Consider the following 26,976-nt stretch of genomic DNA (forward strand, 5'->3'; position numbering starts at 1 on the left):
ACTGAGAATAATCACTGTTGGGTCACATGTTCTCTAATGAGAAAGCAGGTACGACTGCACTCTGATTAAGAACACATTCATAAATTAAAGCTAAATAAATGATGTTTGCCTCTGGTGACACGTAGGATTTTTTTTAATCATGAAAGTTTGAAGCCTGATCAAACTTTCCTTTTTGCTAAAGCATATAGTTAGGGCTGGACCAGGTGACCCTGAATCCTCCCTTAGTTATGCTGCAATAGACGTAGGCTGCCGGGGATTCCCATGATGCACTGGGTGTTTCTTCTTCACTCACTATGTGTTAATAGACCTCTCTGCACTGAATCATATCTGTTATTAATCTCTGTCTCTCTTCCACAGCATGTCTTTATCCTGTTTTCCTTCTCTCACCCCAACCAATCACAGCAGATGGCCCCGCCCTCCCTGAGCCTGGTTCTGCCGGAGGTTTCTTCCTGTTAAAAGGGAGTTTTTCCTTCCCACTGTCGCCAAAGTGCTTGCTCATAGGGGGTCATATGATTGTTGGCTTTTTCTCTGTATCTATTATTGTAGGGTCTACCCTACAGTATAAAGCGCCTTGAGGCGACTGTTGTTGTGATTTGGCGCTGTATAAATAAAATTGAAACTGAATTAAATGTATTATTTCAATTGACATTGATAATCATTTGTGGTTACCACATCAGGACAATCACCTCCCCGGGTCACCAGAGTAAAACGTTTTTTAGGAACACTAAAATGACTGTACTGATTTCCTCATGGGGTTGGAAAGACACATGTTATGTTCGTGTCCGCACTAACAACCATGTCAGTTACATCAGCAGTATAGTTGGTGTAGTTTAACTCAGGAAACGACCCAAACTGACACAATGGGCGTGTCTACTGAAACCTTTGAAGGTTTCAGGTCAAGTCTTCTGTAAATCTTGTCAATTTGTTTTCAGGTTGATGTCACAGATGTATCAGTTCTTTTGTGATGAAGCCCACGCTGCCTGTTTGAGGTCAAATATCAACAGCTAATTAATCTTTTGATTTAATGAGCACTCAGCAAACATAGTGTCAAAAAGGAGTGGCTTATAAACAACCACACCTTCTGGGGTGGATGAAATGAACTTACACGTACATGTAATAGCTCATCTGATTAGTGGCTCTAGTAACTCGGCTTCAATGTTATATCTATGGCATACATGCTAACATGTTAAGGTTGAGTAGATTATCAGTCAAAAGCCTAACGGTCCAGCTGTAGTCCTCACCATAACAAAGCCAATAACACAAAGTGACAGTGTCTCAGTGCTTTATAGATTTATCATGACTTTGTGTTCTTACTGGCCATTTGAACTGATACTGGTAATTATGGTAATTATGTTTTCTACAACTTTCAGGGATTGGTGCCACCTGAGGGTTGTACAGCCTGGAGGCTGAGGGTTAGCACTGGCAGCTGCCAGTATTGATTTGTTATTTATAGTTTGATTGACATGATAATTAGTAACTAAAATAAATGTAGTGGAATACCTGCAGTGTGCAGAGCAGCTGACAGACAAAAGGAGAAATGTTCTCAGTTCTCAGTCATTGTTAGGGAATCAGGTCAGGGCTGTGACTACCACTGCATGTTGGACCAGTCGCATGTTGGACCAGTCACATGGTGAATGAAATGAAAAACTTCGACCAGATAAAGACAGTTAGAAGCAACCGTGCATGAACTGTTATCAACAGGAACATTAAGCAGACTTAATGCTGGATGATAAGAAGTTAGAAAAGATGCTAAGATGGTCTACTGTAGATTCAAATGTAGCACCAATCATCTGTGTCTCTGAGAATCATCATCATCATCTGACAACAACGTCTAAACACGCCCAGCTTCACTCCCTGATGGTGAGGAAGGCACAGTCAGCTGGACACACACACACACAGCAGGTTAAATAAATAACAACCATCCAGTCCACACATGCAGGGAAATACTGCAGCACTTTGTTACACAGTGCTACGGTCGAGTGCTAATGTCTCAGTATTCTCTGATACAGCCAACATGCAACAGCATCAGAGTTGTTAGCCTTTGTTGCTAACACTACTACAGTCAGTCACAGCAAGCAGAGCAATGGTGCCTGTGTAACCTTACACTTCAGATACATTTAAAGTGCAGGTTATTACCAAGGACATCTGAAACTCCAGTGTTTAACCCTCACTGATAAAATGAGCTTCTCCCTTTTAGGCTAGTTTTACTGTGCAGGATTGTCCCTACAGTGCAATAAAATCCAAAGGATGCAGTCATGTTAGGACACTACGCACTGAACACAGTACTACTCTTTCTAACAGTCTTCTTCCATGACTATTTCCACCCCTGAGGTGACATGGCTGCCACGGGCCTTACCTGATGGATAAACAGTCCTGTCAGGCTGGATGCGGAGGAGGGAGTCAACAATGGCCGCCCTTCGCTGCAGAAGGGTTGAGATCATGTCCAGCCCCTCTGGGCCGAGCAGCTCAAACAGCTGGAAACAGGAACAGGAGAAGACAGTCAGTACTTGGGGAAAAAACTTATTAATTGGAAATTAATAGACATGACAGGCTTGTGAGCATCAGTGGAACAATGCAGTATCCTTATCCCTCGTCTGTAAGGGTTGGTTTCAGAATCAAGGCTGTGACAGTGAGCACAGCAGGAAACTGGTCACCTCGTCTCTGTCGAGGCCTTGCTTTGCTCTATGGTTTCTAAACTTCGTGGTCCCTTTGAATATCTGTTTTATTCACGTTGGGAGTGAGAGGAGAGGTGATGTCCTCTCCTCTCAGTGGACGGTGGGGGTGAGGTTTCATCTGCTCACAGGGTTTTTTTTTTTTTAAAATGAACTCTCATGAATCCTGGCCTTGGAACTGACTGATTAGGTGTGGGCTCTGCAAGGACAGAGACAGACTTTCTCCTTCAGATGGCTTGTGTGCAGTCTTCATCCTTCAGGCAAACGTTAACTGTGTAATAAGTCTGCATGTGCTCAGCTAAGGGTCAGCAGTGGCAAGGTCTGTGTGGTCTGCTCATTTCCAGTGAGTAAATGGAACAAAAGAACCAGAATGAGTCACAGGAGGGCATCCTGAAACCACATGCACAGGAAAAATACACTAAAGATTCATTTTCAGAAGGCTGCTGGTTCGATCCCTGACTCCTCTGAGCCTAATGCCAAGGTGTCCTTGGTGCTGAAGAGGAGAATTGCACAGTGATGGATGCATGTGGACAAGTCTATGCATGGAATATAGTAGCTTTAATGCAGGTTTGGAACATTAGTCCATTTACCTCATCAGGATTAAAAAGCATTTTTTGATTGACCTGCTGTTAACATCCAAGCAGCCATGAAATAAGAACAAAGTCAGAAGCAGTAGTTATCACTGTAACTGTAACTTATTCTGCAACGACTGGATAATTATAGCACAGCATAACTCATTCAGGACAGCCTTACTAAAACTAATGAGCATTTTTACATTAGATTACACTACATTACATGATATTAGATTTTTATATTGAACTGTATTAGAACTGAATATAAACGGACAACACATATGATACTGATGTATGACCAAACATATCGATCTATTAACGTGTTTATAGGCAGACTTTTTCCTACAGTGTTGTTAAAAAGGTTTACAGTGTATTTAAATCCTGGAAAAGCTGGGAAGTTTGACTGTCTACAAACATTTAAAAAAGTTATGTGTAAAATTAATAATTCAGCACTCAGATGAAGCAACAATGCAGAGTCCTGTGTAGAGAGGATCCACTTTCATAGAGCTGGGTTCTTCTACCAAAACAATGTTTAAATGACACCCAGCTGATCGACTTAAAGCTCCCAACCCAAAGTTACTGAGCAGGTAGCATCACCACACTGGAGAAATATGACATCAGAACAGTCATATTCTGAGCACAGAGCATCAAATCATGGCTAGACTAGAGGTTTGTAAGAGGGCAGAGTATACTGTGCTAACTGGATCACTTGTATCTAAAGCACGAACAGCAGACCAAACTATCAGAGGATCGATACATCAGGCTTTGTTCACTGAGAGACAGAAAAGCAACTGTATGAACAATTCTCACACACAGAATTCAGTAAATAAAAACACTCCAATCATGTCATGGAGAGAAGGAGAAACACGGAGGAAGGCTAACACATGGCAGTGCTAGGTGTGGTGTATCCTGATGAATCACACTAAAGGTGAATGTGGGTAAATCAATATAAGGGTGAAAAACATTGGCAAACAATGAATTATACACAGAGAAATGGGGGCATTCACCAGCAGTGAATCATCTCCACCCTGATAAATGAGAAGCAGGACTCCACCCTCAGGTTTGATCTTTGTGGGGAAGGACTAACACTTATCAAACTTAACTTAGGACTCAGACGGAGACAGAATAATGAGCCCAAACACATCTCCAAGCTTTGAACAGCTACTTAAGACCACAAGCTCTGACTATCATTGACTTATCTGAAATACAACGCTTCCTGCACTGAACATTTACTGAGAAAGGCAAACATCCTAAAATGATTTAAAGCTATTTGAAACACTCAGATATGCTAGACTAGGATGAACGATCAGGTCTGAACACAGCTCAACTGAACAGTCTGATGTTTGTGTTGGAACTGATCACTGCCAGGTACACTTCTCAAAACAGATCTGACTGTATCAACCAGAAATAATTGGAAGTGAGATCATTAGGCTATGGATTAGTACCAGTATCAGTGCCAGTACCAGTACCTGTACCAGTATTAGTACCAGTACACGTACCAGTATTAGTATCAGTGCCAGTACCTGTACCAGTATCAGTGCCAGTACCTGTACCAGTGCTAGTACCAGGACACGTACCAGTATCAGTGCCAGTACCCAAACCAGTATTAGTACCAGTGCCAGTAGGGGTGCACGGTATAAACGGTATACGGTAGAAATGATACAAATTTGGCCAATGGTAGAGATTCTGACTATACCGCTCTACCGCGATAGCGCATGTTGATGGTGTCATCAAGCTGCGCCTGTTTCGGTCGAAAGCATTGCAGCGGCTGTAAGCAATATCATCTGCAAATTATGCCAGGCGACAGTAACAGCAAAGAGACGAAGCAGTTTTGGAATATGGGGAAAGCCAAAAACTGCGCTTCCTCCACTTCTGTACCATTGATTCATTAATGCTGTATTCTATCACAGCAGCTCTATTCCCATGTTGTTGCAGTATATTAATGACTAACCTGGTATTGTGGATGGATTATCTCAGTTGTTCTCCTGACTGAAGTTTGGTCCGTTTACAGCATCCTGCCATGCAATTGCATTTGTCTCTAACCATCAGGAACCCTCACGTTAACTTTTATCAAGTGGAAAAAAGTTAGCGGCCATCCTTCAACTTCACTGTGTTTATGTTATGCTAACGTAGCTGTTTTGCTAGCGATCACGTAGCACATCATTATATACCAGCTAGCCCAACTTCAGTAACCCTACAAACGTCACTGCTGTTTAGTTTTCTGTCTTCATTTATGTTGGAAGTGATAGCAGAGCTGTACGTTTGAATGTTTCAGAAATCTCTCAGTCAGAACATGCTATATAAGAGGTTCCCAAAGTGTGGGGCCCGCCCCCCCATTGCAGGGGGCGCGGTGTGAAAAGAAAAAAAAAAAAAAAAAGAAGAGCGCTTGGACACTGTGGACAGGTTTTTGACGGGGCTCCCACACAAACGCAAAGCAGGAGATGAAGCATCGCCAAATATGTCTCCAAACCAACTTCCTTCCAAGCCAAAGACAGGAAAATATGGTGAAGCATATCTTCCCTTTGGCTTCACCTGCACAAGTGCCGAGGTAGGTCTCCCCTGCAAAATTAGTTTCCCTGCGTCGGGAGCAGCGCTGGGCTCTCCAAATCACGGACAAACAGGATCCCACATTCTTGATTTTTAGTTCACAAACACTTCTTGTAATAACTAACTACTCCTCACGTTTTGGACATGTTAGCTCTTTATGCAGTAAAGTTACAGCGGGATACAAATAATATCAGGCTGATCCTGCCGTAATTTGTTCCCCCGGCTCAAATCACGGACAAACAGTATCCCACAGCTGTTTATGTGTTTAAACCCATTTTGCACAGAGAGGCATTTTTTGAAAAATGTATTGACAGCAATGTTGAACATTATTACACAGGAAAAAAACAACTACACGTAAAATAATTACACCGTGACACCTCTGCCTTTCTAAATGCAGGGACAGTAACTGCGTGTGTATATGTAAGTGTGTAAAACCTGCAGATAGTCAGATTAACAGTATTTTGTCTCTATCTGCAATTCATCTCATGTAAACAATAACGTGGCGCACAGCGTGACGTGAAAAGAGGCACATACCTTTGTCGTTGCGTGACGAACTCTGTAATCCTCGTCCACACGTAAACACAAAAAAGGAGTTTAAATAATCTCCGTTTTCGGTGAATCGCAACGCCGTTTACGTGTTGACGAAAAGCCCAAACGCATAGAAACAGCTGAGTTTTCAAAAATACCCGTGTAGGTGTGGACGCAGCGTAAAAGAGTTAGTAGTATATTTTATTACTACCTGTAATTTATTGCCGTTTACTTGTATTTGCTTAATTGTTTACTAAATGTTTGAGGTGTGAAATAAACCGCAATGGAGCAAAATATGGGTGTGTGTGTTTGGAGGATGTGTTTGTGTGGGGGGGGGGTTAGGTGGGGGGGGGGGGGGGGGGCGCGAACATTTTCTTGTAAAAAAGGGGGGCCTGGCAAAACAAGTTTGGGAACCACTGTGCTATATCATGCTTAGGTGGAAACTAGCGAGCTAACTTCCTGCTAACTTCTAACTCCATTGAATTTAATAAATCCTGTTTTCATGGATGCCTGGATGTTAAACTTAATTGTTACACCTGGAAAAGCAGCAACGCTGATCATTTTATTAAAGATGAAAGAATTTAGACCGTTTTTAACTCTCAGTGATGCTGCAGTGTTCGTTTGACTTTGGGACCTGAAGCAAACAGAGTTTAGGACCCAGATTACTCCGCGAGGCTCCTGACTACGGCAGCCGTAACGCTCCAACAATCCATCAAGGGGTGCGGCTTCGTAGCTTACCAAAGTCGGACTAAAACAGTTTTTGACAGATTTCTGCGCGCTGTGTACTTCATAAAAATCGGTTCGAGGTCAGTAAGCACAACCAGAAATCATACATAAGGCACACTGTTGATTTTTGAGAAAGTTAAAGGATTTTAAGTGCGCCTTATAGTGTGTAAAATACGTTATACAGAAGAAAAGAATATATCGCGATATATATCATTACCGCACATGCTTCAAATTATACCGTGATATGGATTTTAGGCCATATCGCCCAGCCCTAAGTGCCAGTATCAGTACCAGTATCAGTGCTAGTACTAGTATCAGTATCGGTACTAGAAAAGCAACATTAGTCCAGCTGCTTGTGGTAAACACAGAAGGGTTGGTCATGATTTCCAAATTTCCAGAAGTAATGTAAATAAATAAATAATGTCATACAAAAATACATATTAAGCATAACATAACCAGCCGCCCCACTGCCACTGAGGCTAGATCCCCACAGGGCTGCATTCTCAGCCCCCTACTGTACGTCCTGTATGACTGCACACCAACCAACGACACCACCATCTCTGGTGATGTCGACATGACAGCACACAGGGTGGAGATAGAGAATTGTTCCCGCTGGTGCTCAGAAAACAACCTGCAGCTGAACGTCTTTAAAACCAAAGAGGACTCACAGCTCTGCAGCTGCCAGCCACACACACCACCAACAACTTCATCCTTCAGCACCCAGCTCGCTCTTATAGGCAGGGGAGGCGTGACGAGCTGATGCAGTTCAGGTGTGTCAGCCTCACTGCAGCCGTGCCACAGACCAGCCCACCACACCATGGTTACATGGTCTGCAACTATGCTTAGGTTGGCAGTATGTGTCAACATAATATCCACATGAATCACAGGACCTAAGATTTCCAGACAAATCACGGCCCAAAGCATCACACTGCGTCCACCAGTTTACCTTCCTCCCAGGTAAGCACTGCAAACAGATCCAGCTATCAACATGATGTAAAAGGAAACCGGACCACAGTTCCACAGCTGTGGGGACCAGGAGACTACGTCCTCATTCCAGCTGTTTGCTGTCAATCAGCTGTTGATGACGTCAGCCTGTCAGCTCTGCTTCAGGTCGCTCTCCTCAACGCTCGCTCCAACAAAGCCAACAAATCATTTGTACTAAACGACTTTTTTTTTTTTTTTTTTTTTAAATCAGTAACAGTTTGGATTTATGTTTCTCATTGAATCCTGGCAGTGGGAGAATGAATTTGTCCGCCTTAATGAGCTCTGCCCGGTCAGCTGTCACTTCATCGGGACTCCACATTTGGACCGTCATGGTGGTGGACGTGCCACCGTTTACCGGGACAGTTGATGTGTCCTGCAGAGTTATGGACTCTGAGACTTTCCCCTCCTTTGAGTCACAACTTCTTACGCTTGGTTCATCAAACATACTTTGCTGTGTTTCTTTGCTTTGCTCGCTCCCAGCCCTACAGGTGTTTTTATTTCGGATTTTGCAGACTTTTTATCTTGATGATCAGGGATTTCAGCCTGCAGGTGGATGATGTTAGGATGTGCATGATGAGGATGTGGATGATGTGGATGAGGATGATGTGGATGATGTGTAGGGCTGGGTATCGTCACTGATTTCTAGAATCGATTCAATTCCGATTCACAAGGTCCCGAATCGATTCGATCCACGATTCGATTTAATTCGATTCGATTTGAATCTGGAAAAATTTTGACAGTCAAAAATTTTATAATTCAGATCAGTACATTTACATATTTTTGTAGCTATAAAAAGGAAGCTGACACACGCAAGACTTTATCAAAGGTGTGAGCGTCACAGCAGAGGCCTTTGTGTCAAAGTAGCTGAAGATAAAACACAGAAAAACATGAAGGTGGTTTTCCTGGCCTGGGATTTTATAAAAATATACTGCAGTACATCAAAAACGAAAGAAAACCATTAATCAATATATGAACGTTACCTCTGATGTTACAGCGGTTTTATTAGAGACACAGCTAAGCGTTTTGCATTTTGCATAATTTTAAAAAGTTTAAATTTGTTCAGTATTGAACGGCAGAAATGAGGTTTTCTTTTCGGAAGAATGTAAAAGGGAAGAAAAACCAGCGGCCGACAGCGCTGTAAACAACGGTAGACTTGTGCATAACAAGCAAGCGAACAGCCTAATGAAGAAAACAGATTTTTAGACGGGAAACTGTTCTTGAAGTACAGAGAGAGAGAGAGAGAGTCGAGAGAGAGAGTCGAGAGAGAGAGAGAGTCGAGAGAGAGTCGAGAGAGAGAGAGAGAGAGAGAGAGAGTCGAGAGAGAGAGAGAGAGAGAGAGTGGAGAGAGAGAGAGAGAGTCGAGAGAGAGAGAGAGTCGAGAGAGAGAGAGAGTCGAGAGAGAGAGAGAGAGTCGAGAGAGAGAGAGTCGAGAGAGAGAGAGAGTCGAGAGAGAGAGAGAGAGAGAGAGAGAGAGAGAGAGAGAGAGTCGAGAGAGAGAGAGAGAGAGAGAGTCGAGAGAGAGAGAGAGAGTCGAGAGAGAGAGAGAGAGAGTCGAGAGAGAGAGAGTCGAGAGAGAGAGAGAGAGAGTCGAGAGAGGAGAGAGAGAGTCGAGAGAGAGAGAGAGTCGAGAGAGAGAGAGAGAGTCGAGAGAGAGAGAGAGAGTCGAGAGAGAGAGAGTGAGAGAGAGAGAGAGTCGAGAGAGAGAGAGAGAGAGAGAGAGAGTCGAGAGGAGAGAGAGAGAGAGAGAGTGGAGAGAGAGAGAGAGAGTCGAGAGAGAGAGAGAGTCGAGAGAGAGAGAGAGAGTCGAGAGAGAGAGAGAGAGGAGAGAGAGAGAGTCGAGAGAGAGAGAGAGTCGAGAGAGAGAGAGAGAGAGAGTCGAGAGAGAGAGAGAGAGTCGAGAGAGAGAGAGAGAGAGAGTCGAGAGAGAGAGAGAGAGTCGAGAGGAGAGAGGAGAGAGTCGAGAGAGAGAGAGAGAGTCGAGAGAGAGAGTCGAGAGAGAGAGAGAGAGTCGAGAGAGAGCGAGAGAGAGAGAGAGAGTCGAGAGAGAGAGAGAGAGAGAGAGAGTCGAGAGAGAGAGAGAGAGAGAGAGTCGAGAGAGAGAGAGAGAGTCGAGAGAGAGAGAGAGAGAGAGAGCGGTGCATCGTGGTGGAAGCAAAACAGGAAAAGTCAGAGTGATTTCATGACGATGTTTATGTGAAGCGTAGTTTGGATCTTCTTTTGCTGCTGGTTCGGTCAATATTGTTTGGAGAGAGATCAAACTAACAGCTTTAGAATCAGCGCAAAAAGGGCGTGAACACAAAGCGCGGACCCGCCGACAGATCAGAATCAGCGAGCTGTCGGCTTTCAGCCACGACTGTGAGAAAGGCGACATCTCACTGATTCTGATCCGCGGGTCGCCCTGTGTGTTTATGTCTTTGTGCAGAATCCTTGTACCTGCTCTCATTTACTGTCTTAGCTGTTTGGTGGTTGTTGAAATTTTGTGAGATTTCACCAGAGATTCTGGCATTTCGGGCAAAATAAATTTATATTAAAAAATCGATTCAGGATTTTAATGAATCGATTTTACGTTATCCAAGCCACAATCAATTTTAATCGATAAATCGATTATAAAAACCCACCCCTAATGATGTGGATGATCAAGATGTGGATGATGAGGATGATGAGGATGAGGATGATGAGGATGTGGATGATTAGGATGTGGACTCGATGAGTCATAAGAGAGTGTCATTCACGAAAATCAAAACCACCATTTTTGAAATCCGGCGACGAGGGAGATGGCTACAAAACCAACGGTGTGGTCCCCGAGTGTGACGAAAAACCACAGAGCGAGCAGCAGGTGTATCGTCGCCTCCACCTCCACCTTTGTTGTACAGTTTGTGTCGTATACCAATTACGTCACAGGACACTCGGCCGCGTTACTATGGTGATGACCATGCACATTAGGTGGTAATCAGCTGTAATGGAAAAACCAGTCGATCTGAGTAGTAACTAATGGAAGAAGTAAACGTAAGCTTAAAGTTATAAAGATAAAAAGTTTCTGAGATTTCTCTCTGCTACTGTACTGAACTCAGAGGGTCAGACTCCCCTCACTATGAAATGACATGACCAGATCTGTATGTAACTAAATGGCTTTCCAGTCCGCGGTCCCCGCCTGCACTCAGCACCTACCACAAAATGTCAGCAATCCAAGGTCACCAACGAGAAATAATAAGAAGCGAGTTTCTCCATTGTTGGCTTTAATGCCACAAAGTGCAAAGCCTTTAAACTTTAGTGTTGACTTTGGAGTCACACAGAGGTAGATGCATAGAGAGCCTGCAGGTGCACTCTCGCAGTGTGTTTCTGTGTGTGTCTGTGCTCACACACACACACAGCAGTCTACACCTGAGGATGTCAGTGGGAAAGTTGGCTTCCAAATGTCAACTACGTGAGAAACATTGGAAGCAACTGGAACCAGCTGAAGTTGTACAATTCTGACTCTGTGCTAAATTGACAGAAGGGCTGTGGGGTAGGGGCAGCGTGAGGATGGGCCAGATAAAAGCCTGGACATATAAGTGAAGTGGCTGAAAATCCACAGGCACAAAATGGAACGGTTTCCTGCTTCATATAAAAATGTGAAGAATAGCAAATTAGAGGTTCAAACGGGGCGAGAAACAGACATGTAAGTAATTTGGATCTTTCTGCTTTACACAGGAAGATGTAGATCCAAACAAAACCCAAAGCTGCACAGGAAATCCTCAGTATGTCCACTGCTTGTGTTCCCTCACACAAAAACAAATGCATACGCTCCAGTATTCGGACATTTAAACATCTTTCACTGAATGACACAGGAAATCATTCCTGCCCGTGGCCATCTCCCTGTACAACTCCTCCATCTAACACACTGTAAACACTGCAATAGTTACATAGTTACCTTTTTGCACACGCTCTTTCCTACTCTGTAATATTCTTCTCAATATTCTTGGTATTTATTTATACTCACCTCTGTTAGTCCTTGATATTTATTATTGAGTGATCTGTATATATTAGTGTGATTTCGTAAATTTGTAAAATCTGTAACATATTGTATTGTTTAAATTGTTTAGTCTGTTACTGTTACTGTCCTGGAGCAAGAACCACATGTGCAGAGCAGTGGGTGGACCACAGCTGAACTGAGCATGAGATAAAGTGAACAGAAGACCAATGAGACGGGCTTCAGGCCTGCAGAGCTGCAGGCTGATGTTGGTGACAAGTTTGTACTTTTACAGTAATTTATTCAAACGTGTCATCTTGTTTTAGCCAGCTGTACGGCTGACAGTGACATTTGATATCTTCTATATTTTAGCATGACTACAGTTTTAATTTTCACAACTCTTCTACAATAATGAAAATATTTACATGTCAGGTACTGTGCTGTTTGCTCATCCATTTATTTATTAGTAGGTTGTAAAATGTATCACCACGATCGATGGTGAAAATGAACACGTTGACTAAGAAATGACTTCTTCACCAACACTGGTGTTGTTGCAGAGGTAAACATCTTCCCTGTGATATAATTGAGTTTGAAATTCTACTGTGGTGATGAGCCTGAGGCAAGTATGAAGAGGCACAGCAGCACGCAGTGATCATTCAGCTGCTGACTGAAGTAACACAGTTAATGACAGTCACTGTTTTTAGACTCATCCTGCTTTTCCCCAGGAACACTTTCCTTTTGTTCCTTGGACTGTGAATATAAGTTCATCAATATCTCTAAATACCTTTGTATTGATGCAACACTTTTCCTTCTCTTGGCTTCAGCCAGAATAGACAGCTGATGGCTAACAGCACGGCAACAAGTGCATCACTGCCACACTGAACACAACAGTACATCATCCACATCACTGATGAGATCAGGTTTCATTTTCACTCTTTGTTTTCATTATCGTTAAATCACAGACTTGAGACAAAATGAAATTCCCAAAACATAAGCTTGATTTGACAAAGTGAATATTTACAGCTGTTTTCACACCTATAGTCTGTTTACTGTGGTCATGTTCACGATATGGAGGAACAGCACTGGAGTTAAACTGGAGCCAACACTACATCTCCAAAGAGTGTTTGTGTCTGCACTCAACGAAGAGGAAGACCAGACCAAACAGCCCTGCTGTGAACACACGTTAGATTAGATTTTATTCATTATACACATTATTTAGATGATTTCATTGCAGAATCTACTAAAAAACAAACACCACCAAACATACACTGAATGCATCACTTTTTTGGCAACACAGTCAAAGATGTGTCCAAATCCCCGTGGACAGAAAGGGACTGAAATGTCCTCAAGCTGTGACCAAAGTAAACAGCAAAGGCACAACAACGAAAACCTCACAACAACAAACATAATCAAACCTTAAAATCACTCTGACACCTACAGCTAAAGCTCCGCGTATTCAGAGCTCATAGCCAACCACAAACCAGCAGCCCCAGTAAGAGCCTTGATATGGGCGAAGGATCAAAGCAGTTATCAGGAAAATTATGGATACAAGTGAAAAAGACAAAAGGCTCCACATCCTGTTACCTGGTGAATTCACAGAAACACTGTTGCTTTTATATATTTTCCAATAGGTCACACAATGGGAAAAAACCCTGAGTCAGGCACTGGCAGCACTGGTACATCTCTCCTTATAGTCTTAACTGTGTGCACATTAGGCTACTAATATTTCAGGGTCTTTATTGCCAATGAAGGTCAAATCTATGTATAAAGTCTGAAAAGTGTAGAGGTAAAGGTAGAGCTGGGCGATAGAACGATAACGATACGTATTGCGAAATAACTTTTTCTCGATAGAAAAATTAAACTATTGCGATAGGCCTCATCTCTCTTGTCCTTTAAAAAAAAAAAAAGAACAGCCAATCCAAATTAAGTAGCGCAGAGCCGAACCAATCACAGCCACACGTCACGCGACTTGTTACGTGCAGCACAAGCGCCAAGGCGCACATGTGTATTTGTTTTTGCAGCCGTGCAGCCCGGGTAATGAAGGAAAGGAGTTTGCCGACTAGAGAAAAATGAACCGAGAGCGTGAGTGAAGGTTACCGAAGAAAAAACAGATGATGGTTCCAATTCCGGAGAGCTTGTCGAACGGAAGGGCCACAGAAGTTCCGTAGTGTGAAGGTATTTCGGCTATTTCAAGTCTGACAAAAAACAGAGTAGCGCGCACTGTAAATTGTGCCGAAAGCAAGTCTGGAAATACAATAAAGCGGTGCATGCTCAATCTCTGACTGAAAGCGCTGATTCGTCATTCGGCTTTTGTCAGACTAAAGTAACTGTTAAAACTGTTTGAAAAGCTAAGCTATACAACAAGGAGAGATTGAGAATTTCCTTTTAGTTCTCAGTTTATTTGATATTGACAAAAGTTAGTCAATTTTGTCTGTTCTTCTGTAAAACAAACTAAGATTTATTTTTAGAATTAATATTTTGTTTCTAAGTGGAATCGACAATTTAGTCTGTTTGTTTTTTCTGTTTTGAAACTTAAACGCTTTAGCGGCTGCCTTTTGTGTAGTTTGCAATATTTGCCTTTATTTATCTGAAACTGAAGTCTCATGTTCCTTAAGTACATCTACCCTGTTGAACTTATTATGGGAAATAAATATTTTAATTAAAACAAGCTGCTGATTATTTCACATTTTACTTGTGAGCAACGGCACATTTAAATCTTACAAATATAGTTATTTGGCTTATATCGTGATATATATCGTTATCGCCTGAAAGGAAAAAAACATATCGTGATATGAAAAAATCTTATATCGCCCAGCTCTAGGTAAAGGCCAAGTATGACTCGGTTTAACAGCCAGGACATGATAACTCCAGTGTTGTTGAAGGTCAGCTTCATAGGATCAATAGGTGTCGCACAACAATAAACATAACAGTGGGAGGGGTCAAACTTCACGGAAAAGCAGTGATGAAAGTTCAACATCAAAACAGTCCGTCAGCTTTATAATCACGCATATGGATGAGCTCCAACCTGCTACTAGCTGAGCCCCATGGAGGACGACATGACAGCGGATGGTGCTTTAGAGGTGGGGTTCATACGAGATGGTCTAGGGTAGGATGATGCATGTCCATGCATGTCCTATACCAGGGTGTTTGTAAAGCCAAGTTACCACAACAACCAGTGTAGACACTGTAGCACTGGTGAATCTGTACAAACAATCTGATTGGTTCACATGAAGAAACAGAGCAGACAGTTATTGAATATGACAGAGGAATGTCCTGATTTCTGACGGTGTGAAGATGATGTGTGACAACAAAAACAACCCTGAAACACCAACTTCAGTCAACACTTCTACATAAAATCAGTTCCTTATTTTCCTGTGACTCCTATTTATGTTACTGTGCATGTGATATATTCACTTCACCTTCAGGGTTAATACGAACAGACCAGTGGTACATACCTCGTTCTGCAGCTCATCGTTGCTCCTGTGTGAGGCCAGCATTTCAAACAGAGACGTGCACAGCTCCTCTGGGTTGGATGACATCATGTTGCCTCCACACAGATAGTTATCTACTTCTGTTCTAAGGATGGAGCCATCCCCGGGGGTCAGGGCGCTTCCTGTACTGGACATAGCCTCTTCATTGATGCCCTTCTTGCCACTCTTTTGGTTGTTAAAAAAGTTGATGAAATCCAAGCTCGCACTTTCTTCCTGGATACTGGAGAAGGGCAGCCCCTCCAGTGGGTCGAGTGTGTAACCATCATGTGAGAAAGCAATGTTGCGTCCAAAAGCGGCGCTTCGGTCCAGGTTGTGACTGGAGCGTTGGCTCTGGATAAAGTCTTCGACTCGGGAGTCACCGAGCAAAGCCACCAGCCGACCCACAGAGGTGCAGGACGCTTCCGCTGCCGATGATGGAAAAGGACCGAACATGTGTTTGATGGCCCGAGTCTCCTCTGTACCAACGTGGTCTTTGTTGTGGAAGGTTTCAAACAGAAACACAGCTGCGCTTTCAACCACCGTCTGACCGAGTTCAGAACCCACTGTGGAACAAGCACATGTACACCACAGTTAGCACTGCAGCGGGAATACACAGAATTTACAGTTAGGTCCACACATGTTTGAACAATTACACACTTTGGTCATTTTATATTTGCACAGAACCAAGAGTTTGTAAAGGCAACGAACTCTGACTGCAACCCAAAATAGGTTTCCAGACTCAAGACAAACTGAAGGTAGAGACACCTGTAAACATGCAACAACTGAAGGCAACTGCAGCAAAGGCGTGGCTGAACTTCTCATGGGAGAAAACACTGCACCTGGCTGTAGACGCTCCCAACTGCAACAAACCTGCACAACTATTCAAAGTACAGCTGCCAGTTCTACCCTCAGCCTCCTGCTTCACTTATCACACTGACAAGATTTCCAAAATCCCTGACCCAAAGGTTGAAGTCACTGAGATTCAAACTCATCCAAGCTGCCCCGTTCTCGAGTCATTGCATTCACAGACCTGTGTGTCCACGCTGCACTTCAATCAAATTAACTGTTTATTTAAAATTCAACTGTTCGAGTATACAGAAGTAAAACTCTAAAAATGTGTCACTATCCAGAAACCCATGGATGTTCCTGTACCCGCCCCCAGAGAAAGCCCTCGCAGGCACAATGACACCATGCCAACCAGGAGACCCAAAGTCTACCTTCTATATGAACTCAGGTGTAATGTCAAGTCATAAGAAGTCAATAATACCAGGAAAGAAGGGCGCAGTCACTAATTAATCGACTCATTTAAATGCATGATGTTGCTCAGCAGTCACATACTGCCAACAGTATCAGTCGACTGGCTTATTCAGCAGCTTCAGCTGTTGGCATGACTGAAGTTTCTGTCAGTAACGTCCATGTGTGGTTTATAACCTACAGGATTTACATTCGTTAAACACTAGCTGCCCTGTCAGGAACAGTCCTGGTTTTCCTTTTCTTCCATAAAACCCAGTGTGGCCCGAGGTCTGGCAGAAATGAGAATTTCCATCTTAAGGGAAAAACGGATGTAATGATTATCATTTTAATGATGATGATTATTAGGATTGCTGCAACAATCACCTTTACCCTTTCTATTACCATTAGCTGTGCCTAGACAGCAGTACTGTTTTATATGGCCATTAAATCTGTGCACAGCACTATTAATAGTGCTAGAAAGAGTCGGCAGCTCTAAGCAGGAAAGGCCAAACACGAGCTAACTGTTTAAAGTTCCTGCACCTCATTTAAATAATATTCCAAACAATTCATACTTTAGCAGAACTGCACTTAAAAAAAAGAAATACAGCATAATTGTCCAATTAGAGGAAAAAATGTCAAAAGGACAGAGGCAGACTAGAGCAAAGCAGGCTGGAGAGGCAAAATGAAAACAGATGAAAAGGATTTAAACCAATTAAAATGGCCTAAAAAAAGCAGCAGGCTCGTGGTTGCATGTTACAAACACAATGGCTGCTTTCATCCTCGAGAGCATCCTAAGAACAACTTTTCATTTGGATCTAGTCACACAGTTTGAGGGCAGCTCCAACACACAAACCAGCACACACACTGTTAGTGTGACTGGTGAACGGTGAGCAGAAATACAGCCAATCAGATCCTCACAGGTTTCCTTAGAGCTCAGTAACTTGTGGACAGACTTTAACTCTGCCATCAAACATGGTGTTTGGTTTGAGCTCACACACGTTATACTGTAGAGGAAGGCTGCTCTGTGTTTGAACCTTCACATGGAAGAAGTGTGAACAGTACAATAATCACATGATCACATTAACAGCTGATAGAGTACAGCCATTAAAACTACCTGCAAAATCTTCCATGCTGCTTTTGCAGAGAATTCCCCAAATATAACCTAACAACACTGCATAATGTCATTTTGGCCCCGCCCTTTTTTATTAAAGGTTTTAATGTGCATAAACAGCAAACAGGCATTCTAACATTTTCATGATTGTTTCTCCAGCTTCACTCAAACACGTGACAGAGCTACAGCTGAGGTGCACTCACCCATCTGTTTGGCTGCCAGGAGCAGGCTCTTCAGCTCCTGACTGGCAGCTTGCTGCTGACTTTTGTCCTGATGCTCGGTGCAGAAATGGACAATCCTATGCCACGTCAGGCCCTCTCTGGCAAACAGCTCCTGTCTCTTCAGACGCTTGGCCTAAAGGGTCACAGGGAGAAATGCAATTACACTTCAAGAAGAGCAGCACTCACTGCTCTGATCACTGGAATGACCACCTACCTTTGGTTAACAGCACTGTGCCTGTACATTATTAACAACAGGTATTTCTATTATATTTCACTGAGCATACGACAGCCAAAAGCAAAGACACCCAGCTGAACTAAAATGATCCATGTAGCAAACAAAAACTGTTGTCAGCCGCCACCCTTATATCGCCTTTGGGCTGTTGGAGCCTTGACCTGACTCTTAAAAAATAATTGGAAAAAACGAAAGTCAGTTTACGCAGGACTGTAAGCTGTCATCTGTCAGGCGTGAGCGGTGATTGTCTTTAACATAGTTCACGGTGGAGAACAGCTGCTGACATAATGTGGATCCGAAGATCCATAATTGGCCTACCTGGGGTTGAAAGTCTCGATAAATGCACGGGGTTTCGGCGGGAATACCGGCTTCCTCGAGTGTGACTCTTACTTTGAGCGATGAAAAAATAATAGAATATAATTTTATTTTTATATTTCAATATCACAACAATCTTCCAATATAGAACTACGAGTTAAAAAAAGAACTAAACACAAATAAAATACACTTCAGCTAAATACTTCTAATTTATTTGCCCAAACCACCCGGAGCCGCACCTTGCCGACCCCTGGCCTATACTGACTATATTAATAATACAGGCCCAGTTTACCGACTGTGGGAAGGGTTCATCAACAGACCCCAGAGACTGAATCATGGGTCCACTCCCACGTGATATGGAACAGCTCTGTTTGTTCTCGTGCTTACTGATCAGTGGTGATATCATTTACTGCCAATATAATGCTCGTCGTTTCTGGTTCTTCAGTGACACCAGAACAGTATAGTTCACACGTGTCGTGGACGCTTCATGCGTGCTCAGCAGTCGTGTCCACCGTTCAGGAGGTCAGGACAAGCGTTAACATAACGACTCCGTTACAATCAGCATCTGCACGTCTTCTAAAGCTGAGATATAATGTTGGGCTGACTTCAGCTCGCTTTTCCCCGGAGAAACACTTTGTGCTTAGAGGATTTAACGAGAGCTTAGCTAGCTGAAGATCAGTGGTTGAATAGCATGCTCACTTTCATTTTAAACATGAGGAGCTGATCTGAGAAACTAAAGGAAAGCAGGGACACCTCTCAGTTACAAACAGTAATGCTGACTGGCAGGGAAAAGGAAACAAAGACACAAATATGTGAAAGCACAGCAGAAATGTCATCAGTGAGCAGTGGACAGGAAGCTGGCCTGAATATCTGGCAGGTAAAGGTGAGCACACAGCATTTTTTTTGATGATCTGAAGTGCGACAAATTTGCACAAATTTAGTGACTGGCTTATGTTTTTATTTCCAACAGCAGAAATCACAAACATTTCACTTCTGGGTCGGTAACTTTGTATCTTTAACCTCTTCTGTCAAGTGTGGGACACATTCCAATGACTGCTCGCTACCAGCAGCAGGAAACTTTGTATCCATTCAGTAAAAATTAGGATTGCTACTCTGAGCCATCAGCAGCCACTTAAAGGCCACAGGCCACCTTGTCTGCAGCAGAGCCAACAAACAGATGATCCATTTACCAAAAGCCATGTTACAGAAAAGATTGGGTCACAAACACCTTCCAGCAAATCACAGCGCAGCTACACCATTTCTGTCATATAACAAACGTGTTGAAATCACATCAACTGCTTGATATCAAATATGAAACATTCCAATGTCATTACAGATGCTGAGCTTTCATTTCATTTTACTACAGGTATGTTCAGCCTCTTGTTTGTCCCAGACCTTTGTCCAGTCTGAGACAATAACAACATCTCAGCTTTGGCCTGGGCGATAGTTTCAGCCTGCACTACAAGATACACAGCAGGTGTTGTGTCAAACATGCCCGTGTATTTTTACATGTTTTGGAGTCAGTCGGCTGCTTTATAGTATTTCTCCAGCATGGCTAAAAAAGCAGCAGGCTCGTGGTTGCATGTTACAAACACAATGGCTGCTTTCATCCTCGAGAGCATCCTAAGAACAACTTTTCATTTGGATCTAGTCACACAGTTTGAGGGCAGCTCCAACACACAAACCAGCACACACACTGTTAGTGTGACTGGTGAACGGTGAGCAGCCAATCAGATCCTCACAGGTTTCCTCAGAGCTCAGTAACTTGTGGACAGACTTTAACTCTGCTATCAAACATGGTGTTTGGTTTGAGCTCATACATGTTATACTGTAGAGCATGGGTCCCCAATCCCAGTCCATGAGGGCCAGTGTCCCTGCAGGTTTTAGATCTCACTCTGGGTCAACACACCTGAATCGCATGATTAGTTCATTACCAGGCCTCTAGAGAACTTCAAGACATGTAGAGAAGGTAATTTATCCATTTAAATCAGCTGTGATGGATCAAGGACACATCTAAAACCTGCAGGGACACCGGCCCTCGTGGACTGGGATTGGGGACCCCTGCTGTAGAGGAAGGCTGCTCTGTGTTTGAGCCTTCACATGGAAGAAGTGCTCCAGAGCCCCAGAAGCTCTTCTAATGGATTCGTTTACTTCTTCTGAGAAATCAAACTCTACATTTTCAGGCGAGGAAACAACTTCTTCGAGCACAATAAATGAAACAGTAAATCTGTTTTTCCTGTATGAGAAAATCTAAGTATTAAGTACTGCTTGCATAGATAATCAGCGGGTTAGCAGCAGCTAGGTGCTGTTTATCAAATGCACCTGATTGTGCTTTTATTGAGGTGTGTTATGACTGCCTCAATAAAAGCACAGGTGTGGCCTGTTACTGCCCACTAATCTGTGAAGGCATTCCCAAACAATCTGAAGTCCATCAGTGGGAGAAATTATTCATGAGTGGAATTCAGAATCAGATTAATTTAATAATCCCTGAGGAAATTATGTGAATACTCAAGACAGCTGTCAATCTTTCCCCAGCAAACTCAACCCAAAGTCAGACGCTGCAGGGCTCAGAGAAACTCAGAGAAACTGTCAGACAGAGCGCAGCATGTGCACACACAGACAAGTATGGCTGCTTTGGAGGGAGTGCCGGGAAAGCCTCCTCTCTCTACAACAGCAGGACTTAGATTTGCAAATCTGGGATTTTTTTCTCTCCGTTGCAGCGAGTTTCTCATCTCAGGCTGATAAACCACATGGGGTGTGTGTGTGTGTGTGTCTTTGATGAAAACACTTTGGACAGGTGGCTTGAGCCATCTACTAACCAGAGGGTTGGTGGGTCGTATCCTTGGGCAAAATACTGAAGCCTAAGTTGCTTCTGATGCGTTTACTGCACACTAACGCACAGGAGCACAAAAAGAAGTGCTTGTATGAATGTGTGTGAATTTGTATAAAGTGATGGAACGGATGTGGATGGAAATAAGAACACTGGTGCGCATATTTAATGAAGTACTTGTTTTTTTCTTAGCAGCGCATTAATGTTACTGTGCAAATATTAATGAATGAGCTCCACCATGCTCTGAACACACAAGGCCAAAGTGGAGATGTTTGGTGAAAACCTAACACAACCATCACCTCACACTGCTTTATACTGTGAGCTAAAGACCCAACAATAATGCACAGGAAGTCCCAACAATCAGACAACCTCTATTAGCAAGCATTTGGTGACAGCGGGAAGGAAAAACTCCCTTTTAACAGGAAGAAACCTCCAGCAGAACCAGAATCAGGGAGGGGCGGGGCCATCTGCCACGACTGGTTAGGGGTGTGGGGAGGAAGACAGAGCAAAAGATAAACTGTGGAAGAGAGCCAGAGATTAATAATAACTAATGATTAAATGCAGAGTGGTGTATAAACACAGTGAGTGAAGAAGAAACACCCAGTGCATCATGGGAAGCCCCCACTAGCCTAGGCCTATTGCAACATAACTAAGGGAGGGTTCAGGGTCACCTGACCCAGCCCTAACTATAAGACTTATCAAAACGTTTTAAGACTTTCTGACTCTAAGGCTTTAAGATGAAAATGCATCCTATCCCTTCTAATAATACTCTAAAAGATACAATGAAGTAATCACTGAAGTTACCTCAGACAAATCAACCAGAAAGAAAGAGTAAGTAGTAGTACTTAAAAGTAGCTGTACTTAAAGATACGTCTGTGAGCTGGTTATGAATTTATCTTTAATGATTAAAATGTTATTTGTGAAGAAATTCATGAAGTAATTGCTCGTCAAGATTAAACTAATACTGGGCTCAACAGAGCTCTGACTCTTTTTATAGAGCAACATGTAGACAGTCTTCTAAGGAGCTTAGAAAGAAAAGCGTCTGGACTTATTTAAGTTGCTTGAAGACGTTTCATCTCTCATCCGAGAAGCTTCTTCAGTTCTAGGGTCAAATGGTGGAGTCCCAGATTTAAGCCCTGTGGGAGTTTCCCCAAGAGGGTCATGGACCCCCTATTGATCCTCTACCTAATCACATGACCCAAGGTGTGAAAACGGGTGGGGGTCACAATCAGCCAGGGTTTCGGGTGAGCTCATGTGAAACCTAGCCCCACCCTATCATGTGATTTCCTGAGGTCAGATGGCCCAGAATGTGAGTGGGCGTTAAGGCGTCTGGGAAGGATCTCAAAACTGGATTATAGATGGCAGACAGTTGGTGTCATAAGCCCCGCCCTCTGTTCAAAGATGGTCGCTCACAGTGGAGGATAAATGGCTTCTGATAAATGGCTTCTTTTACTCCTCTTTCAAACCATCTGTCTTGAAGAAACGTCTTCAAGCAACTTAAATAAGTCCAGACGCTTTTCTTTCTAACCTCCTTAGAAGACTGTCTTCATGTTGCTCTAGAAAAAGAGTCAGAGCTCTGTTGAGCCCAGTATTAGTTTAATCTTGACGAGCAATTACTTCATGAATTTCTTCACAAATAACATTGTAATCATTAAAGATAAATTCATAACCAGCTCACTGTTAGCATACCAGCTGGTTTGTCCAGGAAACCTCACTTATGCACAAAGGTTATTATCAACACAATTCTTTTATAAACTATTTAGCCTCACCTTTAGATCATAGAGCTGTTCGCTGAAGTCCTCCTTCTTGCTGACACTGGAGAAGGACCGAAGTGCTCCTGTGAGTCGAGGAGGAGACATTGTTTCTGTTTCCCTCCCCACACACCTGTTCTCCTGGATCTGTGGTTCTCCTGGAACCTACTGACATACAAACACAACAGTAAGATGAACCTTCATTGTCTCTACGTCCACAGCAACTCCAAATACAAAGCAGCCAAAGAGCTTTGGACCTATGTGTCGTGACACAACAGCCACTGATGTTCTGAAGCCAATATGCCGTCCGTGTACAGTAGTCATGGTGGTCATAGTACCTGTGAACAGGCTGGCTGTGTTAGTGGGAGAGTAAATGAGACACTTGGGACGAAATGATCTGGAAAATAAAAACTTCTTGGTGACTTGAGTGGTTTGGTTTATAGTATCTACAGATCCATGTTGTCTCCGGAAACTTAAAAGGTCCCGGATTACAGGAAGTCAGGTGGCTAACACAAACATCTCCAACAGAAGAATAAGGCACGCGCCTGAGTGAACGTGCCATAGCTGACTTTTATAAGTTCTCGCGCGACTATTACACACAAAGCTAACGTTAAGTATGCGTGTTGCTAGCTGTCATGCTGCCTGCTACATCTCTTTAAGAACTCACTTTTAACACTGTCGTCACTATTAATGTGACGCGAACTGCGACAGATGAGTCTATAAACCATTCACAACATGAAACTTACGCTTCAACTGCTTTCTAAAGCGCCACGTACAAATCCAACAGTCAGTGTGTGAGTACGCTACCGGCAGATGTCAACACAAGGTGCATGTAAACTAGGCATTATGGGTATTGTAGTTTAGACGTCGAGCGGCTGTATAGAGGGCATGGATAAAGTGACTACATTACCCGAGTAAGCAGAGAAGGTACGCTTCTAGCTTACACCAGCGAACACCGGATTCTGTTTTATGGGCGGAGTTAGTAATTGTAAACGGGACATGCTTCTCCGGCTGAAATGAAAAGTCAAAGTAAACTTTATTGTCCTCTCTGCTATATACAGTACAGTTTATAGAGAGACGAGACGACGAGGCTCCAGTTCATTCAGCGCAAAGACAGCAATAAATATACACTTTAAGACTAAGGTAAAAATATACAAACAAGCTTTATTATTTGTCACATACAGTGAAATGTTTTTTTTGTGTGTCCGTGCTGCGGATCAATAACAGTCTGAATTTACAATTTACGTTGCAGCTTTACAAATCAAACCAGTTCAAGGTGGGTGTGCATGTTTTTGGAGTCTGCAGACCTTTCCTTTCTTTTGCCATTTACGCTCTATGGTTCTGATACTTTTATCCTTTAAAGGCAGCCTTTGATTCATGACACGACTCAATACTGAGCACATTTTCATGAGCACTAAAGCACCTGAATGTTTACTTTCCACATCAAGTAGTTAAACACAGTCAAACACACCTTTCGGCTTTTCATGTATTTTGAAGCTGGAGACCTGGAATATGTGTGCCTGTCTCTAAAGCACCTTTGGTCGGCTTCTGTTGTTTAAATGTGCAATAAAATAAAACACACGTCACAGTCAACACAAAAAGTGCTCATAGTGCATTTTCAGGTCTGTTTTTTCATTTCCCTAGAAGAAGTTAAATCACACACTTCAGTGGGCTATATACTGGATAGATCCTATTGCACTAGTATTAATCAAATACCAATACCAGCACTGATATCAATGCTATTGATATTTGGACTGATCCACCTGCCTCTAGAATTTCTGTGGCTGCTGCCTTTATTAGTGTTCAGCTGTTTGCATCATGTATTCTGTGTTAATGATCTTGTGGTCATGACCCACTGTTTTCTATGCTGTGCCATTCATGTTAACCCTCGTGTCCTTTAGTTTCAGCAACCTCATTCCTGCAATTTGTTGACACATGTAAGTCCTGGTGATGCTATGAGTGTTTTTTATATTGAGGTGATGGTAATATTCTCTCACTGACAAATTCAAAAATACTGGGGGCTGCCAGTGGTGCCCCTCAGCCTCCTAGTTGATGCATCAATAATATGATTTTTCTTTTTTTCAGAAAAGTTGACCTCTGACCTTGATGTCAAGGTCATCGGTTTTTAAACTTGTTTGAGATTATAAGTAGATGCACCTATAACATCAACTTGAAAAAGCTACATAGCCTCATTCTCGAGTTGTCACATTCACAGAGTGTCCACGCTGCCCACTGGTGATGAATATCAGTCTTTTATGGCTGATGATAAAAACAGTGGCAGCTACAGTAGTAGGAAATGTACAGGAGAAGCTAATGGCAATAGATGCAGGATGCACTGACACGACATGTAGCTGTAGCTCCTTAGCTCCACCATGGAGTCATAGTGTCCAAATGAAACAAAGGAGCAAAGAACTGTGCAAACACACAAATGCGCTGAGGTCCTCTCCCAAAGGCCTCGGAGTTTGAGCGTCATGCCCAGTATTTCAACCGTTCCTGGGACTGGAGTCCTCTGCACAGAGAGCACTGATGTGCCTGGAATGAGCCGCTCTTCCAGTTTGGGGATTACGACTTCCAGTTCTTCCGTCACCACTGTGACTACTGTGTCTTTACCTTACAATATAAAGCACGTTGAGGTAACTGTTGCTGTTATTTGGCACAAATAAAACTGAATTGACTGAATGTTGTCCATTGCCACAACTATCACTTCTGCTCCTTGTCAACCACCACTATGTCAGGCTGTTAGGCCAGCAGCTACCCATCTGTCTGGAACTTCCCCCAGGACCCAAGGAAGCATTGAAGTCCCACAGCACCTTAGCCCTGTCATTTTCAATCATCTTTGGTGGTTTCCCATCAGAATTTTGGACTTTTGAACTTTTAAATTCATTTGCTGCATCGATGTTCCTGTAATCTATCCCAGCCACTTGGTGCGTCTCAGTCTAAGGGCATAGTAGGAGGATGTAAGAAGCTAGGAATGTGTGTACTGTTTCTGAGGCACTTTTTCACAGTCTGCAACTTGAATTTTGTTGGCTGTGGTAGATTGCTACATCTGTGGATCCAGTTCATGTGCTGCCATGATCAGAGCCTCTGTGCTGTCCTGTAGGCCAGTCATTTCTCGCCACTGGTAGGATCTCTCAATTTCTGCCACTAACATCCAGGATTGTGGTTTTAATACTCACTGTTCCTGTCTCCCCCCCTTTCTGTGGCTTGTAGCGGCTGTGGATCCCTGAGTGCACTGTGAGGAGTTTTCATGTCTTGACATCAGTGGCATCTATTTCTTCCTGTCATATTTATAGCTCAGATCTGCTGAAGGTCATTTTGAAGGGCTCATCCTGTTCCTCCTTGATAGGACAAGGCCATCTTAACTTCTTTGCCAGATTAAATAAAACTCTCATATCTGATTCTTTGTTATGGGAAACCTTCTAACCATACAAGACAGGAAATATTTATTATGTAGTAAACAAAGGGAAAAAATGGGAAGCAAACATTACATACCCTTACAAATTGTATTATTCAGTATGTTCTAATAATTTTTGAGAATTTCTGACACATATAAGGAATTTCTTAACAGAATGAACCCACTGGGGTTTGTTGCAATGACACCGTATTCACAGCTTTTGGCATGAGTTGATTTGTTAGATGTTTGTCCAGATGGAGTCCACCCACAGTAAGTTCAGTTGACTGATCATTTGGGAAGTTGACAGAGTATGTATATTTTTATATATGTATAAAAAAAACACGCAGCACGCCCCTGCGGGCAGTTTATCCTTCAAGCTCGGGTCCTCTACCAGAGGCCTGGGAGCTTGAGGGTCCTGCGCAGTATCTTAGCTGTTCCCAG

General features: G+C 42.9%; 1 protein-coding gene and 1 long non-coding RNA gene across 9 annotated transcripts in view; one reads left to right on the forward strand and one right to left on the reverse strand.

Moving 5' to 3' along the window:
- Positions 1-23,980, reverse strand: part of ascc3 (activating signal cointegrator 1 complex subunit 3) — a 146,431-nt gene extending 122,451 nt beyond the window's left edge. The window contains exons 1-5 of one of the 7 annotated variants that reach the window (XM_025911366.1): positions 23,809-23,824; positions 23,160-23,309; positions 17,996-18,146; positions 15,434-16,011; positions 2,357-2,474 (exon numbers count right to left, since the gene is read on the reverse strand). In XM_025911366.1, coding sequence (XP_025767151.1) covers positions 2,357-2,474; positions 15,434-16,011; positions 17,996-18,146; positions 23,160-23,249 — 937 coding nt within the window. In that variant the 5' untranslated portion in view covers positions 23,250-23,309; positions 23,809-23,824. Of the gene's footprint in view, positions 1-2,356; positions 2,475-15,433; positions 16,012-17,995; positions 18,147-23,159; positions 23,310-23,398; positions 23,418-23,479; positions 23,689-23,808; positions 23,825-23,887 lie in introns of those variants that run through there. The other 6 variants (XM_005459407.4, XM_005459406.4, XM_019354539.2 and 3 more) reach the window with 6 other exon arrangements.
- Positions 23,948-26,555, forward strand: LOC102075763 (uncharacterized). Of its 2 annotated transcripts, XR_267106.4 has the most exons (5): positions 23,948-24,068; positions 24,203-24,284; positions 24,394-24,417; positions 25,043-25,078; positions 25,227-26,555. It is a non-coding gene; the product is annotated as an uncharacterized LOC102075763 (long non-coding RNA). The 2 variants fall into 2 exon arrangements; XR_002059666.2 differs by lacking the exon at positions 23,948-24,068 and having other exon boundaries at positions 24,109-24,284.
- Positions 26,556-26,976: the final 421 nt, after the last annotated feature.

The sequence above is a fragment of the Oreochromis niloticus genome, linkage group LG11 (assembly GCF_001858045.2).
Source record: "Oreochromis niloticus isolate F11D_XX linkage group LG11, O_niloticus_UMD_NMBU, whole genome shotgun sequence".
NCBI classification, from domain to species: domain Eukaryota; kingdom Metazoa; phylum Chordata; class Actinopteri; order Cichliformes; family Cichlidae; genus Oreochromis; species Oreochromis niloticus.